This window comes from Mustela erminea, chromosome 2 (genome assembly GCF_009829155.1).
Source record: "Mustela erminea isolate mMusErm1 chromosome 2, mMusErm1.Pri, whole genome shotgun sequence".
In the NCBI taxonomy this organism is placed as follows: domain Eukaryota; kingdom Metazoa; phylum Chordata; class Mammalia; order Carnivora; family Mustelidae; genus Mustela; species Mustela erminea.
In genome coordinates this window covers 68818828-68844089 of record NC_045615.1, presented here as the reverse complement: position 1 = coordinate 68844089, position 25262 = coordinate 68818828, and the positions used below count along the sequence as shown (strand labels likewise).

The window sequence follows — 25262 nt, the reverse complement described above, 5'->3', positions numbered from 1 at the left end:
GGATCTACTGGGGATTCTCATAATCCACTGAGCTCCTCTAACAAAAAAACTCTATTAGTAGACTGTTCTATTGTTACATTAAAAAATTACCACAAATTTAGCAGCATAAAGCAGCACCCATTAAATAACCTGTTCCATAGACAAAACATAAAATATTTGTAAATGAAGATATGTTTTATTTATTTTTTTAAAAGATTTATTTTTTTTTTTAGAGAGAGAGAGGACATTCACATGCACATAAGCAGTAGGAGGAAGAGGGATAAAGAGATTCCCTGCTCACCAAGGAGCCTGATTCACTGATCGATCTTACTACCCTGAGACCAAGACCTAAGCCAAAATCAAGAATGGGCGTCCAATCAACTGAGCCACCCAGGGGCTCCATGAAGATACATTTTAGACGTCAGTAAATGGTATCATAACTAAAAGATGGATGTTATGTAATATTTAAAAATTCAGAAGAAAAAATAATAAAGGTTCTATGATATAGAAAAACAAGCAAAAAACCCCAGCACCCATCTGTTATTTCTGTTCCCAGCAGTCAGAAGTCTGGGCACATTATAGTTGAGAATGCTGCAATCCTAATCTGAGGCTTGGGTCTCCTTCTAGGCTCATTCCGATTGTTGGCAGAATTCTAGTTGTAGGACTGAGGTCCTCATTTTCTTGCTAGCTGTTGTCCATGGACCCCTCCTACCTCTTAGATACCACCAATAGTTACTTGCCACGTGGTCTCCATAGGCAGTTCCTGGCTAACATCAGCATATGTCTCTGCCTTCCTGGAGGGCTCAGTCCCTTTTAAGGATTTATGTGATTAGGTCCAGCCTTGCTAGATAATTTCCCTTTGGATTATCTCAAAGACAAATGATTAGAAACCTAGTCGTAGGAGTGATATCCCACCATAGTCATAGTCCACACTCAAAGGCTGGAGGTTATATAAATTATGTACACCAGTGGGTGGGTATGTTGGGGGCTTACCACAGAACTTTCCCACAACTACCTCCACGGAGAAGCAGAACAGACGGCCCCAAACAGGCTGACTCCTCCTCCTTCACCTTCCGGTACCCTGCCTTTACAGGCTCTAATTTTCATCTCACCATCTGACCAATCTCTTGAGAACCTGAATTCTATTGTAGTCTTCTATCTTATGAGAAATACTGAGGCATTAGAGCATTGAAACCTGTCTCCTGGGAGATTCCTCTTACTTGGTTCTTCTTTTAAAAGCTGATTTTTTTTTTTAGTGTGTAACCACAATGCATGCAAATAAGAAAAATGCTGAACAGCGTGAAAAAGTACATAATGAAAAATATCTCCCCACATGGATCTTCTGCATTCTCTCCCCCAAATTCTTCTTCTCAGATTAATTATTCTGTTCCTTGGATTTCTTTGCAGATAGTTCAATCATTTACAGACAGGTTTTTTTTTGTATTTTGTTTTTTCTACAAATGGCAGCATCTTTGTTCAGCACTTTGGTTCTTTTCTTTAGTAGTGCATCTGGCAGATCTTTCCACATAGATCTAAGCTGTTCAGGTTAATTGTAGTCACGTGACTCCAGCAATAGGGAAGAGGAAGAAAAGTCCACACTAGCTTTCCTTTGTCCCAATCCCAACACTTCGGGCTTCCACTTGTCTCCCATTTAGAGAATAATGGAAAAAGAGTTAAATGAGAAATTTCAAGTAATTTTGAGTATTTTAACCAGTTGGTAGAAAACATCAGCCACGAAATGAGGCACTCCGGAGCTGAATTATCCCAAATCTGAGCACCTGAGCTGAGCAGTGGAGGCTTGGATGAATGTGTATCCAATGGGCATAGAGTGCATTGAACAGAAGGTGGGTTTCATATAATCCAATTACTAGCAAGCAACACAAACAAGCAACACTTTTCTTTTTTTTTTTTTTTCCTATAAGGTGTGATTGTATTATCACAAATTAGCTTCCTCTGTTTTTGGTCTTAAGTGAAATACAATAAATAGCCTTTTAGGTATATCTGCTTAATTACGGGCTACTGAAAATATCCAAAAACTACTTTTGAGAATCTTTCCATGGAAAAATATCTTTCCATGGAATCTTTCCATGGAAAAATATACTAGATTGTGGGCATTTTATGTTATTTTTACACTAAATGATTCATCACTGATATTTCAAATAGTAAATACCTCTTTTTTTGTTTCAACAAAATACCTGGCTACTGTTTTCCTCTGTTTTGCCTGGATAAACAATCCTAGCCTGACTTTTGGGGTATTCACTTCTCGAAGGGTTCCTTTTAATCTCTTCCTAAATCCGTAGCCTAGGAATACTTACTTAAAGGGAAAAGAAAACTGAAATGATATTCAGCATCTTAAATTTTGACAATGGTTTCATTTCATTTTCTTTATTAATATTATTAATAACATCCACTACACCAGTCCTTTATAGCTTTTAAAGCATTTCCAAGTTTTACTTAATTTTAAAGGCTGGAGATCAGAAACTCCCGTTCTGAAAATATTATTTTATTTGTATAGGTTTATCGGAATTGACAAGTTACATATCTTACCTTCTACATGCTCTAATGTTCTTCAGAAGATACTCTGGCTATCCCCACTCCAGAGAAGAGATAATAAATGTTGATGATTAACAAACAAAATTGCAGCCTTACAGGAAATCAGCCTCATATGTAATTGTACTCCACCTTCCCCAGGCTTACCGTTCCTGATCACATCTAACTGAGAGGTCAAAATTTAACCCCACAGAATCTCTTTATCAGATGGGGAAGCAGCAAGTATTAATGTCATTTTATTGTCGAGGAAACTGACCTGCAAAGAGCAACTGTTGTCTGCAAGGCAGGGCTAGAATGCAGACAGATAAACGGCCTCCTTCTGACACCTACCAGGATTGGCGGGTAGAGTCCCACGCCCTGACGTTAAGTGGGCCCGTTCCAAGTCAGTCACGTCCATCCTCCTGTCTTCTCCGTATTCTACTCCTTACTGAGTTTCACTCTTATCCTGCTCTTGACGCGTACTGTCCTGAGGTTCTCTTCGCTTTTAGTTCATTTCAAACCTTCTCCCTGAGACAGGAAAAATACTATTATCTATTTCACTGGAGGCTGTAAAGGACTCCTCCGGACGTTAAGTGTTTCTCAATGTACCTTGTACCAGCTTGTACCTGTGGAACCCCAAAGCCTGGATGTTGAGTGAGGGTACCGTCGGGTGGTTGGGGCGGGAGAGGAAGCCCCTGGAGTGGTCTGAGGCAAGGTGAGGGCATCATGGGTAGCCACGGGCTCATTTGGAGCTCTAGGGCACGTTCAAATCCCGTCTCTGCTCTTGCTCAACAGGACACTTAGCCACTCTCAAGGCCACAGTTCTGTCACCTGTAAGGGGGACCTACCCTCCCTACTGTGAGGATTAAATGGGATAATACAAGCCGTGCACCTGGCTAATTTAGGAAGTAAGTTCAACTCCCCGCCTGCCCCTAACCGGTCCCAGGCCTCCACTGGAAGTGGGGAGGCAGAAGGGCGGGTAGAGGGGAGGGGTCCTCAACTTTTACGTGGTTCTGTTTCGTTTTCAAAAATCTAGCTCACTAGCCACATCCTCTTGGGAGGGGCCTCTTGTTTGGGGCGGTGAGGTCCCCACCAGTTTACTGCGCCTCGGACCTGGCCTGGAAGCGTAGCAAGGTGGTCAGGGGTCTGGGCTTCGCGTGGATCCGGCGTCGGCAGTCGCAGGCACCTGGCGGAGGAGGGAGGGCGCGGACGCGGGGCTTGCGTCCGGGCTTTATGAAGGCTTCGGGGCCGGCTAGGAGGCAAAGTCAGCCGGGAGCAGGAGGAGGGTGGCGCGCGCGGGACGACCCGTGGCCCGCAGCTGCCCGCTCGCCGGGTTCGCGCGCGTCTGCGCCCCTCGGTTCCCCAGCTCGGCCCCGCCCCCTCGGCTCCTTCCCGCTCTGTCCCTCCCCCAGGAGCCGCGGCGCGGCCAGCTGGCGCTCTCTAGGGTGGCTGAGGGCTCGGGGCGGTGGGCGGGGACCGTCTCCCGACTCCGGCCTCGGCGGGGTGGCCTCCATTAGTGTCGCGCGGAACCCCGAAAGCGAAGCCGCTCCGGGGAGTTAGTGCACCGACTCCCGGGCCCCAAGGTACTTGGCGGGCTGCGGGCTGGGGGTGAAGTGGGGAGGGTGTCTTGTTGTTCATCGCCGCAGAGGGAAGCTTTGTCCCCGAGTCTTTCGCGGGGCTCGGTGGAAAGTCACACCTACTGCTCCTGCGGGCTCAGCGCACGGCGCGCTCGAACAATTCGATGCGGCACGGCCCCAGCTTTATAAAATTTAGGAGTATTTATAAATGCGGGGGGGGGGGCGTACTGAAAGGAAATACCAGAAATGGGATGCGTTTTCTTTATAATTTTCCATGTGCTTTGCAAGAGTTCTGTTTGTTTTCCTAATCAGAGAACAAAGAATTCCATTTATCAAGCGGAGCTCACAGAGCAATTGTGCGTGGACCCCTCGGCGTCCCCCAGGGGACTTTTCCGCGGGGCTTCGGCTTCCCTGGAACTCCGGTTCTCTGCCGAGGGTTCTTCTGGACCTGCCCTTCTTGCCTCAGTGGTTCATTAGGAAAATACAGTAATCTCCTGTTTTCTGGGACTTTCCCCAGCTTTCAGATCGAAAGGAGGAATTTCGCAAAGCCTCCGGAAACCAGAACCCACGCTGTACCCCGTAGCGGATGTCCACTGCCACCAAGAAGCTGGACTCTGCAGACCTAATTAGGGTAACAGTTTAACCAGGTCGAGTGGGAGAAGGAGGACCCTGTCTCAGAAGCAAAAGTGAGCTCTCTTAAGGTTTTCCTCTTGCTTTTTTTGGTTTTCACCACCTCTTTTGAGAAACCTATTCTTGAAGAATTGCTTCTGCTGAACGTAGTAGAGTTCACAGATGTCTTCGAAGACACACTGGGGGTGAGGACCGGCGAGGGAGGTTCGTCGCGGGGATTACCCTGCCTTTGGCTGTGCTTCGGGTTTCTCTTCCCTCTTGTTAGCTCAGTGTTGGTGTTGGTGAGGGAGAGGGCCTTTAAAAAAGGGTACTTGCAATGACCCATGACATACTTTCTCTTGAGATTATCCATAGGATGGGAGCTGAGGAGGGATGAAAATAAAACCGTTAGAATACCTTGCTTATTAAGGTATTCTATGGCCCAGAACAAACTCCATTATTTCACTACAGCTCACCTTATAAAACAAACTTAAAGCATGAGAATCCTCTTGGCATGCATGACTACCCAGGGGCACCAAATTTCTGTTAAACTGCTTGGACACCTGGCTCCTCCTTTGAGCAGAAATTTCTTTTTGTTCATGACAGTTGAGGTCCAAACAGCCTTTTTGCAAGGTCAGGTAGTATGTCTCTTTACTGGCTTTGCCCAACTTTGGGAGGGATAGCTGGTGTGTGTGTGTGTGTGTGTGTGTGTGAGAGAGAGAGAGAGAGAGAGAGAGAGAAAGAGAGAGAGAGGCAGGGGTGGGGATGTCGGAGTGTGAGCAGGTCCCTAGAGACTGTATTTTTGCTCATAACACCTCTATACGTATCTATTTTTATTTCCTTTGAGAGGAGTCAGAAGGCAACCTCAGAGTCTAACCCTTCTCTTGACAGCTCAGAGACTCCCAGGTAAGTATGTATACTTCTTCCTGTCCAGCAAAGGAGAGGTTTACTCTTCTGACACTCAAGAATGGGGCCCTCACCTGATGTATTATGCTTTCTGTGATAAAGTTCTTGATAGCAGGGCTCATTTGCTCATTTTCATTTCTATATATTTATCTATTTATTGGGGTTCATTTGTGAATATAGATGTTACTGTGTATCACCACAGTGTTTTGGAACTTTTTCTTTAAGCTCTATATCCATCGTGGAGTGAGAACTCATGACCCTGAGATCAGGAGTTGCATGCTCTGCTGACTGAGCCAACCAGGCAAACCATGTTTAATAATTTTTTAAAAAGAGTTATTTATTTATTTATTTATTTGACAGAAAGAGATCATAAGTTGGCAGAGAGGCAGGCAAAGAGAGAGAGAGAGAGAGGGAAGCAGGCTCCCTGCTGAGCAGAGAGCCCAGTGAGGAACTTGATCCCAGGACCCTGAGATCATGACCTGAGCCGAAGGCAGTGGCTTAACCCACTGAGCCAGCCAGGCACCCTCTGTTTTATAATTTTAATACCAGTTATCATCACAGTTAGCCCCCTTAATACTTAGCTGATCTCCACTTCCATTTAATTCCCTAAGAATCAGATGGTTTGTAATTTTGTAAAGAAAGTATTTGTTAAATGTTTGATTAGACATTAAGTACACATGGTATATAATTTCAAAGGTATAGAATGTGCAAAATGAAAAGTCTCCTTTCCACCTCTGACCCCAGGTTCCCTCCAGAGATAACCACTTTTATGACTATATAAGCTCATTGTTTTTCTATCTTTGACAACTTATGCCAGGCATTTCAAAAAGCTGCTTTTGAGCATTTGCACATTAGTAATTTTTTTTTTTTTTTTTTAAAGATCTACCATGGCACCTGGGTTGCTCAGTCAGTTAAGCGTCTGTCTGCCTTTGGTTCAGGTCATGATCCCAGCCAGGATCCTGGTGCATTGGGCTCCCTGCTCAATGGGGCATCTGCTTCTCCTTCTGCCCCTCTACCTGCTCATGCTCTCTCTCTCACTCGTTCTCTCTCCCAAATAAATAAATAAGATCTAAACAAACAAACAAACAAACAAACAAAAAACCCTACCAATTTATTTTAGTTTACTTTAGGGTTTTTGTTAGTTTCAGTCTTTCCTGTCTTCCTACTGACCACTCAGAAATGGCAGAGAAACAGGCCACTTGGTAGAGGGAACTTGCCACTCTAGAAATGAACAAATAAATTACTTTCTCAGTTCCTTGAACTGAGAGACCATGATTTATTCAACTTTGGAGCTCCACAAACAACCCACCACAATTCCTAGTGAGTACTGGGTCCCTGCAAATAGCCATACAAGCAGACTTAGGGATAACTAGTACTCTCAGTAACCTCCTGCTTCAAAGCCTCTTTCTCCTATGAGGCAGCAGTAACAGCACATTTCCCTCCCAAACACTAGAGTCTAAGTTGGTGTCTTGCTGGTTTTAGTGCACTTCCATGGCCGTCCTCTCTACAGATTAACTGCTATCGTTTGTGGAGTAACTGGTAACGGGGAACAGTTATTTGTTGTGGGTCAGTGAGGGTGTATTTCTTTTCTGTTTGAATCCTGCCTTTGATACTGGCTTTGTGACCTGGGCTACTCAGCTAAACCCTCTGAGACTTAGCTCCCTCATCTGTGAAGGGTGATTGGTAGGGTTATTCTGAAGATGAGACAATATGTGTAAATGGCTAGCATGGTACCTGGCACGTGGAGGGCATACAGTAAGTAGTTAACCCTGTTAACTGTCAGGGTCTAGGGTCATTTCGTACCTTCACTGGAGAGGTGGGTGCATGTCAGCCCAGGCAATATTAGGGCTCAGGAACAAATGACTTTAAACAAAGATTTGATTTCGTGCTCATATTACACATCCTTTTTGGCTCTGTCTTTGGCCCTTCTCCCCTCTGGGATAGAAGCTGAGCTGCTCTGGGGGATGGCCGAGGTGGCAGAGGCCAAGAGTATTGGTGGAACTACACAGTGGCTTTTAAAGCTTCTGCTTGCAAAGAAGCTTCTATGTCACTTCCATTCATGTTTCATTAATATGGTTGTCACTGCAGTGGGAAGTATCATCTCTCTGAAGGGGCAAGGTCTGGTAGGGAGGGGCAGCAAATATTTGACAGTAGTATGTCTACCTCAGTATTTTTGGAAAGTCACATTGTGATCCCAAAATTTGTCAAACCCTAAGAATTGATTCACACCAAGAAACTAGTAGCCATTGATTTGATAAACCAGAATGCCGATTTTCCCCCCTTGCAGTGAATAACATATCTACACTGAGAACTAGGCATAAGAGCTTGTATGGGGCAAGCTTTTCTTGGTAGATTTGCTCAAAAGCATGAATTCTAAGCTAATTCGTTATAGGAAGAACACAAAACAAAATTTGGGTGTTACCAAAAGTTTGTACCCAGAATACACAGTGGTTTTTAATCCAGTTCTCCCTTTGGAACTGTTATTGTCCGAAGTCCCAAGAACGAACCAGAATGATGGTGGTGTGTCCTAGACCAGGCCGAGATCACTGACAGATTCTTGCCCCTCCTTTTTAGGTTCTTTACTTGTTAACAGCTAATTCTTTTCTTGTCAACCACTAATTGTATCATCTGAGGATTTGTTATAATTATTCTCTTTAATGCTGTCAGCTTCTTGAATAATGAGACTTTATTATCAAAATTAAAGTCATCTTCAAATCACAGTTCTACCCATTGTGTGTTAATTCGTGCTGCATTGGTTTCATAGTAATTTTTACTATCCTTGGTCCATGATTTTGAGGGTTCCTCTCACTTTGTTGCTGATAGCTAGGCACGTCCTGTTTCCTTGGGTAGTATGATATGATGTAGTAATGTCCAAAAACAATGTATGGCAAGTAAATTTAAAATTAAAGATATATTTCCAAATCCATAAAAAAGAAATTTTGGGGGTGCCTGAGTGGCTCAATGGGTTAAAGCCTCTGCCTTCAGCTCAGGTCATGATCCCAGGGTCCTCCAGCAACCCTCAGTTGCTCAGAGTTCAGCGTCTCTTATGCTTTGCCTCCCTATTTCGTCTTATTTTTTCTTCCCTTCCCCTATGTTCATTTGTTTTGTTTCTTAAATTCCACATATGAGTGAGTGCTAAAAATCAAATTCCCAATTTATTCAGTTTTCAACAAATGTTAGAGCAAAGCAAAATTTCTTTGCCCGAAGGCAGAGGCTTTAACCCACTGAGCCACTCAGGTGCCCCAAAATTTCCTTCTTATGGATTTGGAAATATATCTTTAATTTTAAATTTACCTGTCATACATTGTTTTTGGATTGCCCAGAATACACAGTGATTTTTAATCCAGTTCTCCCTTTGGAACTGTTATTGTCTGAAGTCCCAGAACGAACCAGAATGATGGTGGTGTGTCCTAGACAAGGCTGAGATCACTGACAGATTCTTGCTCCTCCTTTTTAGGTTCTTTACTTGTTAACAAGTAAAAAAATTTCTTAAAAAAAAAAAAAAGATTTTATTTATTTGACAGAGATCACAAGTAGGCAGAGAGGCAGGCAGAGAGAAATCGGGGGAAGCAGGCTCCCTGCCGAGCAGAGAGCCCGATGCGGGACTCCATCCCAGGATTGCTGGAGGGGAGGTGGGTGGAGAGAAGATAATGGGTAATAGGCATTAAGGAGGGCACTTGATGTAAATGAGCAATGGGTGTTATATACAAATGATGAATCACTAAATTTTCTCCCTGAAACTAATAATACAGTATATGTTAACTAAGTTGAATTTAAATAAAGAATTTAATAATAGAAAAAAAAATAGCGCCATAGCTGCAAAACAGGAGGAAAGATTGTATTTTAGAAATAAATAGCAGCAAGTGTAGAAAGAAAAGGAAAGCATTTTGGTTTTATTTTTTTAAGCAGCATAATAATTCTGATACCAACATCTAATATAGATGGCAAACAAAACCACAAATCAGCTTCACTTAAGATCATTGATTTCCAAACCTAAACAGTTTTTAAGGAATGCAGGGAACAGTCAGCATCACTCTGTTGATGTAATTTATCACCATGCTGGATTAAATGAATTCTCCGTAGAAATTCAAATATAAGGTCTATGTATATGTGTGGATATGGAAACAAGTCACCCATTTGTATTATTAATTTAAGAATGCAAGGTCTAGAACTAAATACAGTTTGTTCCTGTTGTGTCAGAAAAAATTTTCTCTATGTGTAGAACGTAAGTTCTATGTTCTACATAGAACTATCTGTGTATGTGTGTATGAGCACACACATAGTTATGTTTATTGTATAAAGAAAATTTCTGTAAGGATAAGAGCAACTTTTACAGTGGTTGACTCTAGAAGGATTAGGGTGGAGGGAAGATACTCTAAAAATCTTTTTTTTTTTTTTTTTTTTACCATATCAGTTTTTAAATTGTGTGCATTTAATTCTTTTAAAATAAATTAGTTTTAAAATGGCAGTTCTGTGTCAGAATAATCTCTCCAAGAGTTTGGTAATTAATTCTCCGGTCCTGTTATACTGCTTTATTCCACTGATTATCAAAGGTGCATGTAGGCAAGTGTAGATGGGGGGCACCACAGGGCCAAGAGCTCTAGAGAGATTTAGCTCTTAATAGCAGTTAGAATGTGACTAATGACAGTTTGTTCAGTCATTAGGGAACAATTGATAAAAATAAATAATTCCAGTAGTGTGTGTGTGCATCTTTTTTACCTGTTCATCTATCAGTGGACACTTAGCTTGCTTCCCTATCTTAGCTAAGTACTTATTATATTTAACCCTTTACCTAGTAGAAATATAAGTATGTAAATAACAAATATTGCAATTGTTTATAATTTTTAAATTTCTTTAATCAGGTTTTATAATTCATAACATCTAATTCCAATTTAATTAATAAACTGTAGGTTTTCTTTATGTGTATATCCTCTGAGGGCATTCAAACCAAGGGGATTATTTATTCCTGATTTTTAAAATATAGCTGTCATATTTTCTATGGGCCAAGTCACTATATTTAAATGAGAATGGAACTGAAGTTTCTTTATGCCCCTATCAAATAACTTTATTATTAACAAATGTTTCTTGTTATTGTCTAGATTGTGTGTATGGTCTGTTGTCAAACTAGAAGTGAAAAAGAGATAGAAAAAGTAATAGGGGTACCTAGGTGGCTCAGTTGGTTAAGCGACTGCCTTCGGCTCAGGTCATGATCCTGGAGCCCTGAGATCAATTCCCACATCAGGATCCCTGCTCACCAGGGAGTCTGCTTCTCCCTCTGACCCTTCGCCTTCTCATGCTCTTTCTCTCTCACTCTCATTCTCTCTCTCTCTCTCTCAAATAAATAAATAAAATCTTAAAAAAAAAAAACTAATACACCAGATCTCATGGGACTTGGTATAAAATTTCACATATGTGCTAATTAATTGAGTATTCTATGTATTATTTTTTCTTTTTAGCATAGTTTATTTTTTTAATTTTTTAATTTTTTTATAAGCATATAATGTATTATTAGCCCCAGGGATACAAATCTGTGAATCGCCGGGTTTACACACTTCACAGCACTCACCATAGTCTATGTATTATTTTCTCAAAGTGTAAATAAATCCCTATCAGATTTTCATCAAAATATTAGAATTAAAGATTTCAGTGCCTAAAAAATGGGAGTGCACTAACATGCTGGTTTGATTCTTGCAGGCAAGTCATATCCCGAGAGGCATCATGTCCAGTTTCGAAGATGCTGATACGGAAGAGACAGTGACTTGTCTGCAGATAACTGTTTACCATCCTGGCCAGCAGCAAAGTGGAGTATTCCAATCAATAAGGTTTTATAACCGAGATAAACTTCCTTCCAGCGAAGTGGTGAAATTTGGCCGAAATTCCAACATCTGTCATTATACCTTTCAGGACAAACAGGTTTCCCGAGTTCAGTTTTCTCTGCAGCTGTTTAAGAAGTTTGATAGTTCAGTTCTCTCTTTTGAAATTAAAAACATGAGTAAGAAGACCAGTCTGCTTGTGGACAACAAGGAGCTGTGCTATCTAAATAAAATAGACCTGCCTTACAAGTGCATGGTCAGATTTGGTGAGTATCAGTTCCTGATCCAGAAGGAAGATGGAGAGTCATTAGAGTTTTTTGAGACTCAATTTATTTTGTCTCCAAGATCACTCTTGCAAGAAAACAACTGGCCGCTCCAGAGGCCCATACCTGAGTATGGTTGTTACTCATTCTGCTCCACCCAAAACACTTCTCCTACAGAAATGGATGAAAATGAACTGTGAAGACGGAGGGCTGAGAGGAGAATCATGAAGGATGAAGAAATCTGTAGACATTTTATGGATACTTCACAGTTTATTAGTATATTACAGTCATCTGTTGTCAAATTTGGCATCTCTTATTATCATTTTGTAGTCTTTAAATTGTATTAGTCATCAGTTTAGTCATTTGTTACATACCTAGATGTATTTTGGAATTACTGTGTATTATTAAGAATTATTAAGCATATTTAAATGTACATCTGTGACGGTTAATGTACAAGAAGTATCCATGCTGATGAAGGGATAGTGTTCTCAGTAGGATTATCTTCTTTTTATGCTTGTTTTTAGTCCTGTTTTGTTTTGTAAGGAACAGTCTCTTGGTTTGGTCAGATTATTTCACAAGTAGCCGTTTTTCAAGGTCAAGGCTGTGGGTGTGTTGTTTCTGGTGGTTTAGCCTGTTGGTACCTGCAGTACGAGAGTACTAGCCTAATGTGTTTTGGAGAACTGTCAGTGCATCATTGTGGTTTTAGTATAGGAAGCCCTATCTGAGCAATAATACCTTTTCTATGATTTCCTTTCTGTAGAATAATAGTGTTTATTCCCCAAAATAGAATTTTCCTTATATATATTCAGTATCTAAAACCAGTATTTTGGACATTTTAATGAACCATTGCTGTGTTTAGGATTCTTTTTCAGTTTTCTTACCAAACATTGACTTTTAGGTACCATTCATTTTTAAATTCCATGAATTTGAAATTTTAACAACATTCATGCATATAATAAAGTCAAAGTTTAATTCTGTAACCATGTTCTTTGAAACCCATTCTGGAGAAGGGAAAGAACTGTTCTTAGACTGCTTACTCTAAGGAAGGAGTGCCAGAGGCCTCAGGCAGAGGCTGTGACTGGGGATTAAGATGGCTCTAGCTCTGCCCCTCAATGCATATTGGCTCCAAATCTCCATACATCACTCCACGTGATGGCACATGGCCACTGGTAGTTCCTGTGATACACATTCTTTGGTTTCCTGCGTCCATCTTAAATCTGCTTCTTTTGCCAGTTTCTCTACCCCTGACCTCTAAATATCAACACTTAGTTGGGCTGCTCTGCCAATATGCTGCACCACGGTGATCTTACCTAGTATAATGACTTAAAATACCATTTACTTATTAATGACTTCTAAACTTGGACCTCGACCCGTTCTCTGAACTACAGACATATGCATCCCATCACCTTCTTGATGTCTTGATATAAATTCTTCATAAACACCTCAAATTTAACTTCCAAAACAGAACTCTTAATTTCCTTCACCTTCCTAAATCCGTTCCTTCCACTACAATTGTCAAGTTGGAAACCAGAGTTATTGTGAAGTGTAGTTGTAGCTGCTAGGATGGCTGTCATATTTCCAGATTTAACCAGCTGGGAGAGAATAAGCTCAAATAGACTTAATTACTTCCACATACCCGCAAAAGCAAGGTCAGCATGAAGTCAGTGTTCCACATCCCTGGTCCCTTAGACATTGGACCAGGGAGGCCAAATGACACCTAAATGGAGGGCAGCTCTGTTGTTGAAGAGCCAACTCTAAACTCCAGCCTATTAGCCTACATCTGTAGTGAAGGGAGTGAGGTGGAAATCTCTGCTTCACTAGAACCAGGAAGTGAGATGAGAAGTTACCTCATGGCAGCCTTCTGCAAGATAGGGGAGCAGATGATAAATGGCTTTGTCCCATCTCCTGGAAGACTGCCTATCTTGCCATGTTCTGGGGAGGACCACAGGGCTTTGTTAAGATTTCAGTAGGAGTGTGGTTGAGTGTTGCTATACAGATGTGCAGTGAGCAAGGTCGCCAGAGCACCATGCTAGCTAGATGCATTATCCTACAGTTCTCTTGGATTCTCTTGGATTCCAGCTCTACTTTTGCCCCCCCATCTAGCCCATCAGAAAATCTTGTTAACTCTACCTCTGAAGTTTATCAGCTCTGCATTCCTATCACAATTATCAACCCAAATCACATCATGTCTCATGGCAAGTATCACACATACACTTTTGTCCTCTTATAACCCATTCTCTACACAGCAGCTAGCGGAATTTTAAAAAAATGCAAATTGGATCATAGTCCACTCTGACTTACAGAAAGTCAGTGGCTTTATACATCAAATAAAATTAACTGTTAACCATAGTCTCTAACACCTTACATGATCTGCCCTTAAATACCCCTCCAATATCATATATTATTCTAACTCATGATGCTTCAGTCCCCGTGACCTTTTCATTCTCAGAACATACCAAACGTTCTCCTACACCTCAGGAGTTTTATAAACATGCTTTTGATATACAGGCTTTTTACTTGGCTGGTTCCTGCTCAACAGTTAGGTCTCAGCTCAAATATCATCTCAGAGAAGACTTTCTTGAACTACCAAAGCAGTCACTTGGTCCCCAGCTATCCTGCATCCTATCATTTCATATATTTTCTAACTGTGATCTGTTGTTTTCTTATTTACATGTTTCCTTGTTATTGTCTTGTCTCTCTCATCAGAATGTAGGCAAGAGGTTGGGCACTGTAAGTCTTTTTATACTACTCTGTCCCCAACAAGCTATCAGACTCAATAGATTCTCAAATATCTGCTGAATAAAAAAACATTATTTCCAGTCTTTTTTGTAAATACATAAAACAAGAAAATTAATGTTTTCTAAGCAGTTAAAACACAAACATTTTCAAATTTAGTTCAATCCTGCTTTCCTAACTCACTCCTTTTTGTTTTCACAGCAGATTTAATAAAGTAATTATACCTAAGGAGACATAATTATGGTTATGTTTTTAGACTAAAACTAGTAATGATCAAATAATTTATTATTTTTAAATGTAAAAATGTGTTTATTCACAATCCTTGAGAAGTTACCATTCCTTCAAAAAATTTTTTATGAACAAAATGCCAAGAAAAATTACAATAGTAGCTTATGCCAAACCAAAAATATACATCTGATGTATACAAACTTTAAAAAGCATAACACAGGCAATGTGAATATAGATTACCTTTAAAATATTTCCAATGACAAAGCTACAACTTAAATTATGTTAAGATAGTCATAAATAATAGCATTACCTAATATATTTACATATTTAAAGCATCAAATTTATTTCTAGGAGATAAAAAGAAGATGAAACTATAGATGTCATTGCCTAGCAGTTCAAATATTGAAAGGGCCACATGATTTTTTTTTTTTAAGTACAGCAAGAACTTTAAGTTACTATTTATATCTGGACCTTCCTATATTTTTGAGAACATGCACTGTCATCGCTGCAAGAAAAAAAGAAAAAAAACCACCAAGGAAAAATCAGAAAAGAGTTTGCTTACTAAAATCATATTCAATCCTCAGCAAAATTAAGACAAGCAATTAGGGAGTGCTTTATAGCCTTGGCCTTTCAAAGTGAGACACACGCTTTAGGGAAAAGAAGAGTTCACTGTATATCACAAATGCAGTTATTTATACTGATATGCTTAGTTCCATCCCATTAAAGTACCTTGTATTACAAGGCAAAGGAAAGCTTAATAAAATCAATGAATCCTTTCACCCGAGAAAGAATTTTATTTCAAAATACCCGTATTGCCTTTTTAGGTTTTCCTTTCTTATAAATCATGCACAGAGAATATGTTCTGTGTAAAATCTTTCTAAGACCATTCATTGGAAATATAGAATTTAAAAAAATGACACCTAGAAATTTAATATATCAATTAACTTAAAGTCAATATTCATTTATAGTGGCAGCATGTAAAAGGAAGTGAAGACCTAAATATATGTATTTTCTTAAATATTACTTTTGAATACTAACTTCAAGTGTCTGAACTCCGAAAGCCTATTTGAACATCTCATATCCTTTGTTCAGACTGAATCAACATTATTATACTATGAAATGCAGTTAAGTGTAGAAAAAAACTGATATTTCAGCATTTCTTTAGGGTCATCAACTTAATTGTGCTTACTATTAGATAATAAAATTTAAATAAGTCACAGGAATAAATAATGATGGAAAAGGAAACACTTATAAATCTGTTCTGGCAGTCCCTCCTCATGCTCCCTTCACATCTGCTGAGAATTAACACAAAATGCCTTAATATTTTCATAGTTAACTACTGAAATAGGCTTAAGAAAGCATTCAAAGTAAAACTAATAAAACTATTTTAAAAAGTGAAAATCTACAAATAGTAAACACGAATGCTATAAAGAAGAGTTAAAATAAATTTAACTGATAACATGACAGAACCATCATATTGTTTTTGAAAAGCAGAAGGCAGATGATGAAATTGCACTTAATTCTGAAGCAACTCAGATATAGCCTATCATTCCTATTCCTTTGTAATAAGCATTTACAACATGTTTTCTTATCTCCCTCTTACAAAAAGGCTCAGCACAACCACTGATACATTCTAGTTGGTTTTTAACATTTGGTCACAACTGATAAATAGGGTCATACAATTTTACCCTATCGTTTCTGTTGATCTGCATCAGACTGCTTTATGCCAGAATCAGACAGTTCTAATACAGGATTTACAAATCCAGAATACTCGGAATTGCCATTATCATCCATTTCAGCACTAACAAAGTCATTCTCCCACTCCAGGCCATTGGAATCATCAGAGGCTGATGTAGGATTACTTCCAGTCTTCTTGCTGCTATACTTAAGTGCTGCTCGGAGAATGTCTTCCTCTGTTCTGGAACGTTCTCTCATAGGAAGCATGCGATTCATTCCTGTTATTTGGAAGGAGTTATTAGAAATCTCAGTGAACATTTTAAAGGCTATATTAAAAGACATTACGGTTTAATAATGTAGTTTTTGTTTAATAATCAGACTTGATTTGTAAATTTACTTAAAGAGTCAGTCCTATGGAGGCCTTATGTTATGGGAAGGTTTCTGGTGGGTTCTGTCTTCTACATAGTCTAGTTTAATAACTGTTAATGACTTTAATAATAACCTTGAAAGTCATGTTATCTACAAATTTAATTAGCATACGGATAGTCTGGATGACAGAATCAGGAATTAAAAGATCTGAAAGGCTTTAGATCAAACTGAACAAGATTCTACAATAAAAATATATTTTATTAAAGTCTGCTGATTGGGATCCAGATAGGAAATAACGTAAGTACAGGACTGTGGTAACACTGGCTGAGAAGAAGACTTAATTAAGTTAATGCAATCTTTGGTAAAGTTATTCAAGCTTCCTGTATCTCTGTTTCTTTATGATAAAAAAAAAAATGGGTCAATTAGAGGACTAAGGTATTCCATCCCAAAATTCTATGAAATATTTCATTCTTACTATTCTTCTTAAAGTCCTACATTCTGTAATTGGTTCTTCATTTTCATGGATTACATAGTTCTTAAAGTGAAAATGAAAATTTGAGCCTTATTCAGTGAAATGGCCTTAAAAAAAAATATCCACATTTGAGGGGCGCCTGGGTGGCTCAGTGGGTTAAGCCTCTGCCTTCGGCTCATGTCATGATTTCAGGGTCCTGGGATCAAGCCCCCAATCGGGCTCTCTGCTCAGCAGGGAGCCTGCTTCTCCCTCTCTCTCTGCCTGAGTCTCTGCCTATTTGTGATCTCTCTCTCTCTGTGTGTCAAATAAATAAATAAAATCTTAAAAAAAAAATCCACATTAGAGGCCTTGCTATCTGTCACACCTGTACTGGTGTTTTATATAAGTTTCATTTCATCCTCACAACATTCATATGTTTATTTGTCCAATATTTACTAACTGCTTATTATGTGCCAGGCATTTTTAGACCCTGGGTATACAATGGTGAATAATCATCCTTTAAAGTAAGCTTATTATCCCTTTTTATGATGAACAAACTGCAGCTTAAAGAGAGTAAGAAATCTACCTAAAATACTACAGCTAGGAAAACATACCAGCTAAAATTAAAACCTATGTTCATGTTATAGCTATTGTACTACATAAAAAACTCCTAACAAATGGCCAAATTTATAATGAACCAAAAGATAAAATTTTGGCTTTAGGTTGACCACAAGGGGGCAGTAATTCTTCTTACTGAGTAATACAAAATGGGTGGATTACAGAAACATTAAAGTGAAAAATTAACATTATTTTTAAAAGCTCAAGAAACACTAAGCATTACACTATTTTCTAAACTATTTATCAAAAAATGATAATCATTAATAAGGTAAGAGATCAAGAAATTTTTATATCGATTTTTTAAGGCCTTGCACTCCCTTCAATATAAAGTAAAATACCAAGTAGATTTCTATAAGCTAACATGGATTAAATTTAAGGTAAAACTGTGAATATAAAATACCTTCTTCATCTTCCCACTCTAGATCGAGGGATGTGCTATCATCATTTCCACTTGATTTAGTTTTGGTCATTAAATCACAACTGCTTTCTGTATTTGGTGTCAGAACTGTGGCATCTGATGAGAGTCCTAGGATATACATCAAATATAATGTGGTCATTATACTATACCACAAATGTGGTAGTTTGTACTCTTTTATCACAATCATTTATTATGTAATATTATCTATAATATTATTATAATGATATAATTTATAATATATATAATATATACCAAGTATATATTAATATATAATAATATATATTATTATTATTCCTTTTAATATCTTAAGAAACAATTATTAAAATCATCACACTGGTAAGTTTTTGTTAGGAACAACATAGCGCTTTTTTCCCTTTCTTTTCTTTTCTTTTTTTTTTTTTTTTGCCATACGGCACGATAAACATGCAAATTTAAATGAATTATAAACTTTTCCAATACAATGAACTCTAGGTAACAGTCAATTACAAAGAGGAACAAAAAATAAATTAAAAAAAATAAAAATGAAAGAAATCTGTTTTCAAAATGAAATACTACTATGCTTCCATTACTGGAAGTACAGGAGTTCTGACTTTTGAAACTTAGAGAAAAACACTTCGATCTTACAACTCAATTTGTAGTAAGTAAAATAAGTACACTTTTGTACTACTTATTCCCACCTTCCCTTTTTCTGGGAGGCAGAGAGTTAAATCCTCTGGGGGGTACCACAGTAGAAATGGAAAAATGAGTATTTGACTCTCCATCAAGATCTATATAGTAATAGCCTGAGATTTTTCTTTGCTCCAACTCCTTTTTAAAAAGGAAAGATAGGGGGTGATTGGGTGGCTTGGTCAGTTGAGCATCCAATTCTTGATCTCAGCTCAGGTCTTGATCTTGAGGTCACAAATTTAGGCCCCCTGTTGTGCTCCGTGCTGGGCGTGGAGCCTACTTAAAAAAATAAATAAAATAAAAAATCAAAAGGAAAATTGTATAATTGTATAATTAAATTGTATAATAAAATTGTATAATTAAGGACTAGTTAACTGACCTATCCGGAAAATACAAATTTAGAGGGCAGAAAGTTCTATCGAAACAGAGCCAAGATCTCCAATTATCTGTTTACAGTGGCATGAAGTTAAAAAGTATGCATATATTTTAAAAGACTTACTACTACTTCGAAAAACTTCATACTGTGACTTTATATTTCTCAAACAAGATTCAAAGTCATCTTCTGGTCCTGAACTGTAAGTAAAATAAAAGAAATATATTCGTAATAGATGCAACATAATGCATGCTTAAGTTAATTTATGGCATTTTAGTCTGAAGGTCTATCCCACACAAATTTATAATTACTATACAATTAGAGTAACCTAATGAAAATGGGTCTTCATTTTCTTAATGCTAGCAGTAAATTGAAAATGATAAGATTTTGGTTAACACTGAAGTCAATGTTTAGTAATAAGCCCATCTTCATAATTTATAATAATGAATCATGAATAAGGTTCTTTTAAGGAGTGGAAAATATGACTCTAGAATGTGTCTTCTAAAAAACGATCACATATAAACTTTATTGTAAGAGAGATGTGCTTAGGAAAACACAAGCAAGGCAAGAGATAAGCAATTTATCCAAAAGCATTCAGTGTATTACTGCATCATTTTCTACACAGAAGATACGACCACTCTTAAAAATGCAATGAAATCAATTCAATTAAATAATGATCACTTTCCAATGTAAAGAAAGCAAATGTTCTCAGTATTCTTACAAGATAGTGTCTATGTTTTTTAGGGAACACACAAGCATAATATATATACAAACACCCAGAGCTGAACTGTACTCTTTTTGGAAATTACATTTTCTACCGCAAAGGGAAGTAGTATGTTTCACTATTTACCTCTGATATTCTCCATTGTTTGAAGGATGGTATCGCTGCACAACTCTCTGCCTTTCTTGCTTTGGAAACATAATGCAATACAAAAATCACTCTCTGTTGCAAAATTATACTTTAAAAAATCATTCATGCAACACTAAAAGATATTTTTTCTAGTTCCTAAAAAAAACTTTAAAAGTTATTCTACTTAAGTCTTTTTCCTTAAATGTATCACTGTTCATTTCTATATCCTCTTATTTATGGTTGCAATTTCTCCCAATCTTTCAGTGTATGATTGTTAAGGGTCAGAATATTCATAATGTTATTAAAAACTAACTTTTAAACAGATATATATTGGTGTATTGAACATTCTTCTTACCCCTAAGAACTTCTAATAACTGGAAGGACAAATGGTAAGAAAAAAAACAGTTAAAACAGGAGATGAAGTTCTATTTTGGCTGAAATTAAGTAGCAAAAAAACTAAAGATCTACAAGAACTGGCTAAGCTGACTAAGAAATAATAAAAACAAAGGATTTAGAAGACCTGTCAGATAGTTAAGGCTCTGACAGTTATTAGCTATGTGCCCATGGCACGTAATTTACTTTCTGTTTTTTTCATCTGTAAATTATAGATGGCTATAATACTGCCCAAGCAAACTCACAGAGCTATTGTGAAAATCAGATGAACTTTCATATATCTGTGTATCTTTTCTGTGCCAGTGGATATTGTACAGAGTGCTATATGTTCCTGGATCAGTATTTAGTCAGGAAGAAAAAACTCAGAGAATTTGGGAAAAACTCAGAGGACTCAAATAGATTCTGCATATGGAATGCTTTTGTCTTTAAAAGGTGAGCAGTAGAGAATTTATTATAGTAAAAAGTGTTATACAAATTATAACCAGAAAAATATTTTTATTTCTTAGTAGAAGGGAGTTAATTTTTAAACTTTTCCACTAGTTAGTACTAAAAAAACACCCCCCCCACTCTCCCATATAATCTAATTAGTCTGCTGAACAGATTAATCAAAATGACAGGGGAGCAGGGGGAGAATGAGAGGGAGAAAAACGGCGCAGGTGACATATACACTCATAGCAGCATGACACGATTTTTCAGTTTCTCTAAGCTACAATAATTATAATGTGACATGATCTTTGTACTACTTCAGTTAATGTTACAGTAGAGAGTTCACATAGGCAAGATATGGAGGAAGATACTAAGTAGAATAACTGGCTCAACACTGTTGTACTTGAATGCTGGCTCTACCACTTATTAACTAGGATTTTATTAAGCAAGTATTTAACATCTCTGTCCTTTGGCTTCCCCATCTATAAAATGAGGATTGAAAATGTTACCTGCTAGGATTGTTGCAAGTATTAAACAAAGTAAAATATGTAAACTAACTAAAACAGTAATACCGTAAGTGCCTGTTATTAATAATGGTCTGGCATTATAGTAATGCCATATTAGCATGTAGCATGGTGAGATATAATAAATCTTTTGCTTTCTCTGATAATATGCCAAAGATTTCTCAAGACTCAAAGCCAAATCTCCCAAAGACACAAGAATAAAGACAAGAAATATACAATATTTGAAAAAGAGGCAAATTGCCCAGCTTACCAGATTCAAAGAAGTATAAGAAATTGCAGTAGTTCAAGGAATTGTTTAAAAAAATACTCACAAAAATAAACTAAAAAATGCTGCAGAAATTATGTTTAAAGAGTAGTTTTACAATGTTTCCACCTAAGAGTATATTTATTTTTCCAAAAGAATACTGGATTTTGGAAAACTACATTTCATCTTTGGGATAAACAAGAATTAGCTTCTGCTAATTTAAAGCGAAACAACATTCAGTATCAAGCACATTCTTTGATGTTATTTCTAGTTTTTAAATACAAGCTAATTTGTCTTTAAAATTCCTAAGAGTATATACATAAATACATTCGTTGTTCAACAAGAAGCCCTTGATTCTTGGATGGGGAAAGAATCTCAACTAGGATTTGTCAGAGAAAATCAGGAGAAAAGCAGCCCTAATATATGTTGGGGTCTTTTCCCCTCACCTCCAAGAGCTTTCGCTGCTTTGCTGCCCTGGCTGCTTCACGCTGTGCAGCGTATAAAGCTTCTTCTTCTAGTCTTAACTTCTCTTCTTGTAAGGCTAACTGTACATGAACAAAACAGTAAGGATTAACAAAAATCAGAACCTGTCTAACTGCTCTAAAAATAAAATGTTTGTTTGTAAAATTAAAAATAAATTATTAAAAAAATAAATGATCTCTACAAAGCATAATAGAATCAAAATTTTTGTGATTTCTCATTTCAATTTCTCCTTTTATAAAATAATTCCAATGACATCAAACATATTATCGAACTCTTTAGAAGTTGAATTATGAAGTAGTAGCATTTAATTTGCAGAAATACAAAACTGTCTTTCTTTAGAATATGCAGTGATCTTCATTCTCAACAATTGTTCCAATGCCTATCACCCTGACTAGTTTAATGGTTTTGGCTTTCGTAAGTCTAAGGTCTTTAAACTAAGGCCAATCATATCACCATTTATCAAAGTGAAGTAAGCTTTCACGAAGTTCATGTCTCATTGATGTACATGTGTTCTGAATTTTATTTCTATCCAGTTAATCAAAAGTTACTTTCAAATTTAAGTTCTTGCCATTCATAATAGCATACTAACTGCTTTAGTGATAATCCATTGCATGTCATATCAAACTTAAAAAAATTTCAACAATTTTTCTCTTTAGCCTAATACTAGCATCTATTGCATAGCTTAAATGAATGCTGCTGAAATCACTAGTTAATACTTAAAAGATTATTCTTAAATCTATAATAGAATATGACTAATTCCATTTAGTGAATAGCAAAACTATAATTACAGACCATTCCTATAAACACATTAAAGTAAGTATAACATTTATGATTATAGTTTATGGTTCCCTTACTAAGAATAAACAAGTCAAGACAAACAAAAAGACTTAAAAAATATTTACTGTTAAACAGACTTTTTAAACATAAGAATACATGTATCTCGTCAGAGTCTCTATTTGTGAATTAAGAAGTTAGTTTTTAAAAGAACATATTATCTTCATTTTTGGCAGCATATGATTTCTGATAAATTAAACTGAAATAAAACAAACTATAATAGACTAAAATTTTTTTAAATTTTAAATAATCTTCGTCTGTATAATATCTAAATATAGATCCAGTGACTGTTCATAAGGATCATAATAAGTAATGAAAACTTTCTCCATAACATAAAGAGAGGTCTTACGATAACATATACTTAAGCAACATAAAAATACTATTTACCTCTTTTTGAATTTTCATATCAAGATCTTTCTGTTTTTCAGCAATAGAATCATAATGCCTCTCTCTTAGGTTGACAATTTCTTCCTCAGTAAGAGGCCTACAGAAAAAAAAATGAGGGAGAAAAAAGACAGAAAAGAAAAAAACATTTTTGGTGAGAACAAGTCCAAATAAAACACTGATCAACCAGAAAAATACTAAAATTGTATTGTCAAAAAAGTATTAAAGCAACTTGATGCTATAACTTTAATGGTTAAGAGTAAAAAGGTATACATTTTAACATTTGCTATAATTTGGTATATACATTGAACATGATGATATATCATCAGAGTATTTTTCAGTACTATAACCACTTTTAAGAAATGCAGACTACATTTATCACTTTGGCTCTGCTTCAGCCATCTGACCATATCCCAAAATGTTCACCATAATGTATAAACTTCAGTACACTATGCTCTGATAGCCCTCTTACCATTCTGGAACTCTTAACTCACATACACACTACCCTCCTCCTGTTTATCCTGCTCAGTCGCTCTGGCTACTCCAGGGCCTTGATCCTTCCCTTTTCTCCCTGTCTACGTATCCTAATTACCTTGCCACGCTTCACATACAACCAATGTGGACACCATGGCAAATCTGAAGTACTGTCTTACCAACATACTCACCTTCTTGCAATCCTATCATGATACCTCATTCACCCAGCTTATTTTCTGACCTTGGATCAATTCCATGATTAGCCCCTTCTCCTGAGAGCTGCTAGAGAAAATCTAAATTAGCAATAGCCCTTTTCTTAGACATGGTCAACTCCTTCTCACATCTTAAGCTAACTACTTAAAATCTTCAAGTACTCTAAGTTCCTCATTCAAACTCTATTCTCTTAGAAGTCAATTCCATCCCATTCTGAGACATGGAGAGCACCAACCAGCAACTCCTTCAACTTCTTTCTCCTCCTCCTCTTACCTAAAGTCAATCTTCATTTCCCCCTCCATCCTCTGAAGAAGTGGCATTGCTTAACTTGTTCAAGGTCACCTGCTACACGTATACTCTTGACTCATTCACCACTGATACCACCCTTCCTCTCCGACTCCACGGAATTCTCTAGGACATCGCTCTAACAATTAGCCCCTCTCTTTCATCTTAACCTACTCTTTTTTTTTTTTTCTGTCTTCACCTCTCTTCCTTTTGAAGGGAAGTGGGAAGAAAGAAAAAAAGGAGAAAAGAGAGGAAAACCTTCATTTGACTGTATTTATCTTTAGCTACACCCTCTCTCCTTCCCATTTCTGCTAAAACTCATGAAACTGAATGTATACTGCTAGCGCATCTAGCATTTACTGTGTCAAGTTCTCTCCCATGCACTTTACACATATTAACGAATTTTAATCCTCACACCAGCACTATCAGGTAGATATAGAGATAATACACATGAGGGAAATGAGATGAAGAAAGATTATGTCCAAGTAAGTCACATAAATATGTGACAAACCTCGGATCTGAAACCAAGTAGTCTAGCTCCTTGCTCTTAACTACTATGCTTATCTTACCTTCTCTGTCCTTACCTCCCATTCGCTCATTACTTCATGGCAGTCTAGCTTTGCTTTCCTCCCCAGTAACTCTAGCAAAGGTGGCTTCTATGTTGCCAAATACAGTAGACACTTTTTTTTTTTAAGATTATTTATTTATTTGACAGAGATCAGAAGCAGGCAAAGAGATAGGCAGAGAGAGAGAGAGGGAAGCAGGCTCCTTACTAGCAGAGAGCCTGATATGGGGCTTGATCCCAGGACCCTGAGGTCACGACCTAAGGCAAAAGCAGAGGCCTAATCCACTGAGCCACCCAGGTACCCTCCAGTAGACACCTTTAAGTCCTCATCTTCTTACTTCAGTTTGATGCAACAGTGATGGCCATTCTCTCCAT

At 37.6% G+C, this 25262-nt stretch overlaps 3 protein-coding genes across 12 annotated transcripts in view; 1 reads left to right on the top strand and 2 right to left on the bottom strand.

Annotated features, from left to right (window-relative positions):
- ALPK1 (alpha kinase 1) overlaps positions 1-2760 on the bottom strand; it is a 119894-nt gene extending 117134 nt beyond the window's left edge. The window contains exons 1-2 of the mRNA XM_032333160.1: positions 2677-2760; positions 2527-2573 (exon numbers count right to left, since the gene is read on the bottom strand). The gene's annotated coding sequence lies outside the window, so the exon portion shown is untranslated. The remainder of the gene's footprint in view (positions 1-2526; positions 2574-2676) is intronic.
- Positions 2761-3617: 857 nt separating this feature from the next.
- Positions 3618-12656, top strand: TIFA (TRAF interacting protein with forkhead associated domain). Of its 9 annotated transcripts, none has more exons than XM_032333172.1 (4): positions 4105-4716; positions 5166-5327; positions 5586-5600; positions 11295-12656. In XM_032333172.1, the coding sequence occupies exon 4, from the start codon at positions 11319-11321 to the stop codon at positions 11874-11876; it is 558 nt and encodes a 185-aa protein (XP_032189063.1). In that variant the 5' UTR covers positions 4105-4716; positions 5166-5327; positions 5586-5600; positions 11295-11318; the 3' UTR covers positions 11877-12656. The 9 variants fall into 9 exon arrangements, with proteins under 9 accessions (XP_032189067.1, XP_032189059.1, XP_032189066.1 ...); XM_032333169.1 differs by having other exon boundaries at positions 4105-4771; XM_032333171.1 differs by having other exon boundaries at positions 4105-4771; positions 5544-5600.
- Positions 12657-14700: 2044 nt separating this feature from the next.
- AP1AR (adaptor related protein complex 1 associated regulatory protein) overlaps positions 14701-25262 on the bottom strand; it is a 39859-nt gene continuing 29297 nt past the window's right edge. Inside the window, exons 5-10 of one of the 2 annotated variants that reach the window (XM_032333166.1) lie at positions 23354-23450; positions 22096-22194; positions 20063-20121; positions 19339-19412; positions 18156-18281; positions 14703-16595 (exon numbers count right to left, since the gene is read on the bottom strand). In XM_032333166.1, coding sequence (XP_032189057.1) covers positions 16330-16595; positions 18156-18281; positions 19339-19412; positions 20063-20121; positions 22096-22194; positions 23354-23450 — 721 coding nt within the window. In that variant the 3' untranslated portion in view covers positions 14703-16329. Of the gene's footprint in view, positions 16596-18155; positions 18282-19338; positions 19413-20062; positions 20122-22095; positions 22195-23353; positions 23451-25262 lie in introns of both variants that reach the window. The other variant, XM_032333167.1, reaches the window with a different exon arrangement.